Below are 10,671 nucleotides of genomic sequence, written 5' to 3' on the forward strand. Positions count from 1 at the left end.
TGTTTTATAATTTATGTATTAATTATTTAATTTTAAATTATTTATAAGTACATTAAATAAAATTTTATTAATTTAATTTTTGTAGTTATTTTTATCGGTAACATAGAAGTCCGTTTTAGTAAATTATTTTTTTATTTAAAGTTTATATTTATATACCGACATTTGAATTCCGCTAGTTTAATTTTTTTAATTTATTTTGCATATAATATTTATTTTCAATTCCATTAATGGTATTAAGTTGTTGTTTTGTTGTAATATATTTTATTAATATTTATTATTTTTTCAGTTCTTGAGTTTTTATTTATTTATTTATATTATTTTTGTTTTAATTTGTTATTTTTTTATTCATTTTATTACTTTATTGTTTTATAAATTTTGTTATTTGCGATATTTTGTATTAGTTATTTTCTATACTTTTTTAAAGTTTTATTTATTTGATGAATAAGTTTTTTATTTGTTTAATAAATTAAAAAATAAAATTTTAATCTTATTTGTTTTCTACAATTTTTTGTATTTATTTTATTTATTTTTTAATTTTATATGTAAAATAAATTAAAAAAATTAATCTAACGAAATTCGAATGCTACATAAATATAAACTTTAAATAAAAAAACAATTGACTAAACCGTACTTGTCGGTATATAATTTTATTTAGCGTGTTATATATAATGTAAATAATCTAAAATTAAATAACTAATATATGAATATAAACAAATTAAAATTAAATCTTATAAATAAATAAAATAAATAAATAAAAACATTAAAAGCTAACAAATTATAAATAAATAAAAATAATTTGAAAATAATTAAATAAAATTAATCTAGATATTATAAAGGCAAATATTTTAAATAAAAATTTATCACTATTAATTAAAAATTAATAAAGTAAAAATAACTACAAAAATTAAATTAATAAAATTTTATTTAATATACTTATCTAAAATATAAATAATCTAAAATTAAATAATTAATACATAAATTATAAAATAATTGAAGTTAAATCTTATAAAAAATCAAATAAAAAAAAGAAAATTAAAATCACCAACTATACCACGAATGCTATTTAAAAAAAAAAAACTGATTTAGAATTTCATTAAATGCTTAACCGGACTTCGAATGCCGGTATACAAAGAAAACGAATTTCGAATTCCGTTAAATCACTTAACCCGAACTTCAAATGCCTGTTCACAATTTCAAATCTGTTTGACACTATTCACCGTGTTTCGAAAGTCGGTTAAGGATTTTACCGGGTTTCAAAATATGAAAGAACCCATGATTTCACAGCAGAGCAGAGAGAATCTTTTTTTAACTTTTAACGCTTAACAGTCAAAGGGTTCATAGGGTACTATAGAAAATTTAAATTCTTTTGGAAGTGCAGTAGAACTCTTTGAAGGTGTAGGGAGAAGCCTCCATTTCCAATTATGCAGACATGTCATGGTTGTGGCTCAGACCAATTCATTATTTTCGTGTTTTTTGTTGTTTGGGCCTGGATTTTTTTTTTAACTTTTCGTTATGAATAAATATTCTAGGATTGAGAAAAGGACATTTCTTCTTGTCCCTCCATAATTTGTACATGTATCTTTATACATTTTTATATTTTGGAGTGCATGTGTATAATTCAAAATATATTTATATTTTGAATCGTATATTCTGAAATAAAAAATATATCTCGAATTATATATTTTGGAATATAAATTTTATACACTGAATAGTACGATTTAAAATACAAAAAATCATAGGAGTACAAGAAGAAATTTATGAAGGTGCGGGAAGAAACTACCTTGGGCAAAGAGATCCAATTCCAAATCGTATATTGTTTGTGAATGATGAGAGAAAAAGGTTGGAATTCTTGCTTCTCTCTTAATTATGCTTTGAGATATAATATTCTAGGATAGGGCATAAAATCATAAATGTAAAAAAGCTACACGAATTTTGTGTTTGTCCGAAATTTGTTTCTTCTTAATTTCTTTTCTATAGTTAATATTATGTGAAACGATCTGACATATTTGTTATAATTTTAATCACCCTAAATAAAAAGTTATATGATTGGCTTTATATATATTTCTAAAACAAAAAGGTTGTCTTAAATATAAAAAACACTAAGATTAAAGAATCTAAAACAACAAATCGCTTTAGTTTTCCATTGTTTTCTCCTGAATTTTGGTTTTCATTTATATGGCATGGACATCTAGGATTCACTCACTCCAGAATGCAACAAGTAGGTCCTAGACATCAATTACCACTGACAGTTGGAAGCCCACAATCATTTCTGTTAGACCCTTTTCATATGGATGATGCTTTACTTTCTAAAATACTTAATATGAAAAACAAAACAAAAAATTAGTTGTATTGAATTTATCTTCTCATCCTGAAACATTATTCATTTTACGCTGTTCTAAGCATCAATCATGCACTTTCATAGCTTCTCCTGGAACAGTTTTCTCTTTCTCATCAAGATATATTTATTGAAGTTCATCACAAGGTAATATATAGTTTTCCCCCACCACTTATGACTCCCTTTTGGTCAATCTGGGCAATGCTGATGATGGCCATGTTGGCGTGTAATTGTTCATTAGCCTTGGCTTCTTCTTCCAGTTCTCAACAAAGTATGCAAGTTTCCACCATCTCAGCAGCAGCACCAGAAAGTGATCCTGTAGTTTCTCCTACTCAATCACCAGATACTGAACCACTTTTTCCCACCCCAGTTGCAGGTGGAGTTTCTCATTCTCCATCATATTCCTCACTGCCCACAATTCCTTCAAGCCCAAGCCCTCCCAACCCAGATGCCACTGTATTCAATCTTTTGCCATCTCAGGCTTCTGCTTTCCAGTTATGCTCAATGTCATGCTTTATTTTACCTGTAATTTACACAATGTGGCTTTATGCCTTGGTTTTAATACATTGATGTTGGTGTTTCTATCTGTGTAGTTATTTCAACATTTATGATTAGGTTATGGTTGATCACAGTTGGCAAAAGATCTCAAGACTTTTAAAGTCCATCCAACTTAGTTGAGTTCAATTCAGTTCAAATTCTATAAATGATTGTTTTAAATACTGAAAGACAACTTTATCTTTCATACACTCGGTACAAACAAAACAAAGATATTAACTCTGGAACTAAAGAACAAAAGCTGGGAAATTTTGCCATCAAAGGTTGAGAGAAACATTGAAAATTCCTTCCGTTGCCTTCACCAACCGACATTAACTTCAGCAAATTGATCGAACTAAAGGAGTTGGTCATTTTCCCCTAGGACCACTATTTACTCTGATAGTACTTAGGACCACATAAAAGAGAGGGAGAAGAATGCAACAGACAAGAATTCGAATGGATTTCATATATAAAGGAATACAAATACACATTTGAAACGACTGAAATGAATACAACTGCTATAGAAAAACTGCATATGTAAAAGAATATAATGAATATGACTAAGCACTCACACTACGGGCCCAAGATGTAAATTTTTGGTTAATAAGTTCCTAACATGAACACCTCCATAAGATTGTTTGAACATTATTAGTTAGTTATTTGCGAAACAATGAAAACCACATGTGGAGAGCTCAACGCTGGGCTGATTCCTCGGACCACCATTGAACAACTTCAGCGAAAATGCTCCCACAAGTTTGTTGATCTCATCAAACGGTTTCTTCCATTTCTTGGCAGACTCATTAGCAATGAAGTTTCTCATCTTCACATTCTCCTGCTTCAGCACATCTACTGCTAAACTCAACTGTCTTATCACCTCTATCTTCTCTTCATCCTTCTGTTTGAGTTGTTTCTTCTGTTCCTCATTCTCATCTCTAAGCCTTCCTATTTCTTCCCTCAACATCTTGACTTCATCACAAATGGTATTCTTATCATTGATTTGATCCCTATGAGCATTGTTCTCTTCATTGAGTCTCATGACTTCATCCCTCAACATCTTGACTTCCTCACAAATGGTATTCTTATCATTGATTTGATCCCTATTAGCATTGTTCTCTTCATTGAGTCTCATGACTTCATCCCTCATCTTCATCAATTCATCACTCACAGCCACTGGTGAAGCTTTCTCCTTTTTTGTGCAGCTGTGAACAAACTCGGTCCCCTCCTCCTCCTCTTCGGGATCATCTACTTCAGATTCCTCGGACTCCTCGTACTCCTCGTACACATCACAACGCTCAGAATATGTGTCGTATCCACTATCTGAAAAACACATCAACTTCTGTATCTGATACTTGGCTGAAGCAAACGGTGATCCCCCAGTAACGAGGTGTCCAATTCCAGTGGTATCAGGTTTGACTTGATCATAGCGCTCAGCTAGGGAGCGGTGTGTTCTGTAGAAATCCTCGACCATGCTCACAAGTTCTGGTCGCTTCTTGTAATACATCTCTGCACGTTTGGCAAAGGAATCTGCATCTTCTTCAATTAACTTTAGCATTGCCCTTGTCTTCTCATTTAGCTCTGCAACAGATAATCACATAACTTTATTGCATATTAGGATAAACTTATTTTGGTGAACTAATCACTCAGTTTTACATCTTCCAACGTTGTTATAGGTATGAAATTAAAAGCGAAAAGACTTTGAAAGAGCAAAAACAAAAGACTATATTTTTCGAAGAAATAATAGTTTTAATTTAAGATTATATAAACGTATTTCATAGTTCCTCACAATTAACTACTGAGAATGAAAAATAAATCCTAGACAACCATGAGTCAGAAATTCGAATTGAAAAACTTGGGAGTTAAAAAAGGAAAATCACAGGCAAAAATCGTGAAACGATAAAACAATACCACAGAGAAAACTAAAACCTAGAGAGCCTCAGATTAGCATTTTGGCACATTCTTCATCGAAACGACAACCCGTGAAAATAAACAATCACGGTGCGCAGAAGTGTTGCCGATACTCGTACCAATAATACTTTCATCATCAGCTATTTCACAAAATTCAATTCAATTCACTCATTCTTTTTCTAAAGAAAACAAAAAGACCTTGGTTCCTTTCCAATTTCATAAATCAATTCAATTAAAACAAAGTATTAATACAACGCTTTAACAGAAGAACAATTGCGAAACAGAACAGAACACAATTTTCAAATCAAAATCTCGCAACACTCTAATTGCAAGTAACAGCGAAGCAATTAGGGTTTGGTGAAACAAAGCTTGTTATGTAACAGAGACTTCCTTTTAAATACAGCACAATCATTGGGCCTCTTAGGCCCATCTTTTGTAGCACTGATTATGGGCCCTCTTATTGGACTCACTGTAATTTCCAACATATATTCTATTTCTTTAACTTGTATCTACAACATTAGGAAATCCAAAAGACGAATGTGCACAAAAAGGTTCCATGGGTTGCTCCAACGGCTAAATCCAGAGGACAAAAGATGAAGAAGATAAAGAACTTGAAAAGTAACACTCAGATAAGTCATAAGGGTGCCCCCATAACCTTTTTATGCTTTTCTGCTAGTGTTCATCTTTTTCTATTAAGAGGGTAACTTATCACTTGTCAAAAGAAAATAAAAATGTAACAAATTGATAATGCAATGCATACCAGAGATTGTGGATTGAAGCCATGGGGATCGATTAGTAGTGTTGTGATTATCAAGCCACCACCACTGTGATGGTTGCTTCTCCATCGTTTCACCCATATTCAACTTCTCTTAAGAAACTTCTCCCTAACAAAAATTGCTGAAGCTATGAAAAAAAAAAACAACAATCACTTGCTCAAAAAAGAAAAATACTGGTATAGAGTGTTGGAATAGATTGTTGGTGTTCGTTAAATAATGTTAAATAATGTACTGCGGTTACAGAAGATAAGGTAAATGTAGAAGATATTATGAAAATTAAAATTATAGTATATCTATTTTTATCTATAAACTTATAAACTAATAATCTTTAGAAAAAATCTCTTATATCTTTTTCTTTTTGTTTTCAAGAATTAATTATTTTTATCCTAAAGAGAAGTTTTTATCCTAAAAAAAAAAAAACCATTCAAATATTACATGTAGAAGATAATGGAAATTCAAATTATCATTCCCCGTAACTTCAAAACTACTACCATTACTAAGCTTAGCATAAACTATTTAATTCACATCAAAAAGATCTTTAACCTAATCTCCCTCAAGGATTAGATATCTCTGTTGTAGGATTTGAATCACAATTAATACCATCTCACAGTTTAAACTTATATTGTACATAACCTTAAAAGCAACTCATAAAAACTGTTACTCTCTTGTATAACTTATTTTATGGTATTATTATTTAGATGCTCAGAAGTAAGCATTCAACTTTCAAAACCCCAAAACTAAAATGAAACCAGAAAGAAGACAGAAAAAAAAAAACAAAAACAAAATCAACAGAGACATGATAACAGAGACAGAGAAAGATACCAGGTTTAGGTAGTTGTTTTAAGGTGCATAAGCTTCAATTCCTCACGGTCGGAAATCTGAGTCTTGTTCTTTGGCTCTGCGCTGTTCAGCAACTGTGGTGGAGTAGTCTCCACTCAAGTGTAACAGAGAGGGAGTGTTGTAACATAAATACCACGTTCTTTCTCATTTTGAATTTTTTGTCTCATTCATAACTCTCCACCTATCACAGTCTCCCACGTGTATCAAATGTCTGGGCCCAGCCATCGCCTTAGGCCCATAACGCTGACCCATTCAAAGCCTGATATTAAAGATGGTTTTATCATAATCAAGCTTAAACTTATGATTTTATTGATCAATCTGAAATGATTAGACTATCATTTGTTTATAATGAATGAGTAATAACTATTTATTTTTGTAATGTTATGAATATTAAATAATGTTTAAAAAGCGTGGAAGTTTTTGTTGATCTGGTTTGGGTTAGAAAACGTGAAGGAGCGTGTACAGTTAACAATTTTAAAGAAAAGAAAAGAAAAGTTTATGGTGCAACGGTCAGAAACTGTCATACACTGCAAGTGTTTTATTTCCTCTTTATGATGCGAATTTAATTCCAGGTTTTGAACAAACTTCAAGACACCATAATTAAACTGTTGAAAGAAATTAGCTTGTCAATTAATGTCAACGTGTCTGTAGAGTAGAAGGGGTAATGCTAAAGAGTTTTGAGGAAATTTGGATTCTGTTATTTTTTTTTACTACTTTTTACTCTATTTTTCTAATATATTAATTATTATTAATTTTAGTATAATGTATTTTGAATGTCCAATAAAATCTGGACTCGTTTTAAGGATACTAGTTAATAAATATTGAATTATTTAAAAGTTCATAAATAACTGTAATATTAAATAAATCACAACTTTAATAATTATGAGTATACTTTTATTTTATTTAGATGACAAAAGTATTCATAAATATTTTTCATTTTTGTAATTAATAATTTATTTAATAAAAAAATAATAATAAAATAACTGTATTTTAATATTATTAAAAATTAAAATATAAATAAGCATACAAAAAATTAAATTAACAGAAAAATAAAATATCATTTGTTTTTCAACAAAGAAATAATTAACATAATATTGTATGTTTAAAAAAAAACTATTTTATTTTCTGTTAATTTTCTTTTTTTGTATTTATTTATATTTTAATTTTAACAATATTAAAATATATTTATTATATTTTTTTATTTTAATTTTTATCAAATAAATTATCAATTATAAAATATATAACACTCAGGGTAATTTTGTTCTTCAAATACAATAAAAGTGAATTAATAATTATTAAAGTTATAATTTATTTAATATTACAGTTACCTATAACTTTTAGTAAATTCAATGTTCATTAACTATATTTTAATATCTTAAAAAGTGTCATCCGGTTATCATTCTCCGTACTTTTAATTACAAATTCTTCAGGTATTGATTTATAGTTACTGTAGATATGCACTGAATATTTTAAATACATCTATAACTTCTTTCGTGTACACTTTTTCTCTTAATTTCACTTTTTTAATTATTATTTTCAAATTTAAATAATTATTCATAATAAAAACTATTTTTTAATTTTATCATTTTATTAACTACATTTTAAATTTTAAAATAATTATATATAAAAATATTTTTTCATTCGTTTTATAATTTTATTCTTTCCATTATTACTTTTAAAATTTAAATATATATTTACAATAAAAAATTATTTTACTTTTATCATTTTATCAACTACTTTTTTTAAATTTAAATAAATACTTATTAAAAAAAATTATTAACTCTTTTGTATTTTTGTAACTAACTTTTCAAATTTAAATAATTACTCATGATACTTTTTACACAATATTTTTTATAATAATTTTTTTTTAAATAATTATAATTTATTTTATTTTATAACTATACATATAATTATGTCTATAACTATTTTTTTCATTTTTATATTTTTAGATACTACTTTTACAATTTAAATAATTTACATATATTTTAATTACTACTTAAAAAAATACGTACAAAGTGCATGTTTTTGCACTCAAATTTAACAAACATAAAACAAAATACTTCTTATATCGAAAGTCTCCGACTAAATTATATCACTAATATCTTCATTATAGAATTCATGAATAATAATATTTTGATTCACTTTTTTGACTCATTTTTAACTCACCACTTAAATCATCCTTAGATCATTACATTATACTACTAATAAAAATTAAAATAGATAATTTAAAAGTAATTTAAGTGGTTGGTTAAAAATTGATAAAAAAATAAATCAAAATATTATTATCTTTAATTCATTTATTATTATTACTATTATTATTATATATTCGTAAATATATAAAAAAATCATTTTTTCTTTGTTATCAAGATAAAAAATCTCTTCCATGATTTTTTTAGTGGTTCAAACGTGATAATATTATTTCTTTGATTATTGGTAAAGTATAGTTTTAGTTTTTTTTTTTGTCTTCTTTTGTTTTTGTTGCATGCAATGCTTTTACTATTTGTATGTGAGATTTTCATTTTTTACATAAGTTTCTACGAATATAGAATCGCAAATATGTAATCATAACAACATGTCTTGATATTTTTTTTTATGTTTCTTTGTATAGATAGAACATCCTATAAAATTAGAAGTGTAATGGTATTCTTAGGAATTGTTTGAGTTTTTTGAGCTGATTCATTCTGACATGATTATTATTTTTCTATGTGACATTTCTTAATTGTAGTCACATATAATTTTCTTATTTTAAGACGATACAATGATACGACGATACGACAACACAACATGACGATACGGTGACACGACGATATGACGACATGACGCCACAACGATACGACGATACAATGACACAGCGACGTAACAACACGACAACACGTTGACACAACGACATAACGATAGAACGATTCCACCATACGACAATACAACAACAATAATAATATTAATAATTATAATAATAATTAGTAATACTATTACTAATATTAATGTTAATTTAAATAATAATATTAACTATACCAATATGAATAACACTGATAATAAATAACAGTAATACTAGTAATTTTAGTGTTATCAGTAATAATATTAATATTACTATTAATAACGATATATAATAATAATGATAATAGAAATTATAGTTATTTAATTTCTTAAATTAAACTATTATTATACTAATTGTTTTTACAAAATTTTTGCATATGTAATTTCTAAATATTTGTTAGTTATTGAAATTAAGCATAATTCAATAAATATTTAATATATGATAGTAATTAAATATGCTTTTAATGCAGAAGGTTAGTGTAGAAAAATCTTATATTGCAATGAAGGAAATTACAGTGAAATCTTCGCACAAAAAATGGAAGAATAACAAAAAAAAGGACAAATTTATCATTCGAGATTCGAGATTTCTGATTATGCCCAATAAACCAACAGAGAAAAAAAATGGAATTAACAGGAAAAACCTACCTTAAAGATTAAGGTAAAACTAATTCAAATTTAATGTATTTAAATGTTTTAAAATTTATAAAATTCTCTATTCAAACAAAATGTAAGAATTTTTTAAAATTTGTAAATATATACCATATATTTCCTTTAATGTAAGATTCCAAATAATTTTTGTTTCACTAAGAAGCAGGGCGAAACTACGAAGTGATTAGGGGTGACAAAAATACTTGTGTTCACAGATATCCGCGGATAAAATCCGTGACGGATAGTTAATACCTGCGGATATTTATTATCTGCGGGTAGCGGATATTTTAATACTCGTTTATAAACGGGTCGGGTACAGGTATCATACTATCCGTACCCGCGGGTATCCGTTACCCACAAAAAAATTAAAATTAAAATTTAATTTATATTTTATTAAGTTAAATTTAATTAAAATTAAAATTATCAGTATATTTTATTATGTCAAATTTAATTATAATTAAAATTTAATGTAATTTAATTTAATTTTATATTTTATTTTATTTTTATAATTTTATATTGAACAATTTATATAATATAAAATTTTTAAATATTTGCGGGTATCAGGTATCCACGGGTACCCGCGAATATTTTTTAAGCGGATACCCGGCAGGTAAACAGGTGGGTAGTGGGCATATTTTTTTTCGGCGGGTCGGGTTGCGGGTAGGCACTATCTTTACCCGACCCAACCCGTTGTCATCCCTAGTAGTGATAGTGGAAATAAATTCCAATTTTTTAAAGAATTTGTTTTTATATAAATTTATATATTATTTATATTATGAATAATTATAATAAAAGATAAAATAAAAAAGTTAATGAAGA

The 10,671-nt window shown here is 27.4% G+C and overlaps 2 protein-coding genes across 4 annotated transcripts; one reads left to right on the forward strand and one right to left on the reverse strand.

Annotated features, from left to right (window-relative positions):
* The first annotated feature begins 2,333 nt into the window (after window positions 1-2,333).
* On the forward strand, window positions 2,334-2,919 carry LOC146888997 (uncharacterized). The gene has a single exon (XM_085674051.1). It carries the CDS (start codon window positions 2,510-2,512, stop codon window positions 2,903-2,905), a length of 396 nt encoding a protein of 131 aa, XP_085530177.1. The 5' UTR covers window positions 2,334-2,509; the 3' UTR covers window positions 2,906-2,919.
* Window positions 2,920-3,312: 393 nt separating this feature from the next.
* On the reverse strand, window positions 3,313-6,513 carry NET3B (Kinase interacting (KIP1-like) family protein). 3 transcript variants are annotated; one of them, XM_028049674.2, is made up of 3 exons: window positions 6,373-6,513; window positions 5,535-5,677; window positions 3,313-4,444 (listed from the first exon to the last, which is right to left on the reverse strand). In XM_028049674.2, the coding sequence occupies exons 2-3, from the start codon at window positions 5,629-5,631 to the stop codon at window positions 3,522-3,524; spliced, it is 1,020 nt and encodes a 339-aa protein (XP_027905475.1). In that variant the 5' UTR covers window positions 5,632-5,677; window positions 6,373-6,513; the 3' UTR covers window positions 3,313-3,521. The 3 variants fall into 3 exon arrangements, with proteins under 3 accessions (XP_027905475.1, XP_027905485.1, XP_027905494.1); XM_028049684.2 differs by having other exon boundaries at window positions 5,535-5,658; window positions 6,373-6,494; XM_028049693.2 differs by lacking the exon at window positions 5,535-5,677 and having other exon boundaries at window positions 6,373-6,474.
* Between the last annotated feature and the right edge of the window lie 4,158 nt (window positions 6,514-10,671).

Source organism: Vigna unguiculata, chromosome 1, assembly GCF_037176805.1.
Source record: "Vigna unguiculata cultivar grain cowpea cultivar isolate G323 ecotype 2 chromosome 1, ASM3717680v1, whole genome shotgun sequence".
NCBI lineage: Eukaryota > Viridiplantae > Streptophyta > Magnoliopsida > Fabales > Fabaceae > Vigna > Vigna unguiculata.

Bases quoted from the DNA above. Each gene is read 5' to 3' on its own strand.
- LOC146888997 (XM_085674051.1), top strand. From the start codon at position 2,510: ATGACTCCCTTTTGGTCAATCTGGGCAATGCTGATGATGGCCATGTTG.
- NET3B (XM_028049674.2), bottom strand. From the start codon at position 5,631: ATGGGTGAAACGATGGAGAAGCAACCATCACAGTGGTGGTGGCTTGAT. The intron at 4,445-5,534 runs GTATGCATTGCA...TATCTGTTGCAG, and splicing joins GCTTCAATCCACAATCTCTG to AGCTAAATGAGAAGACAAGG.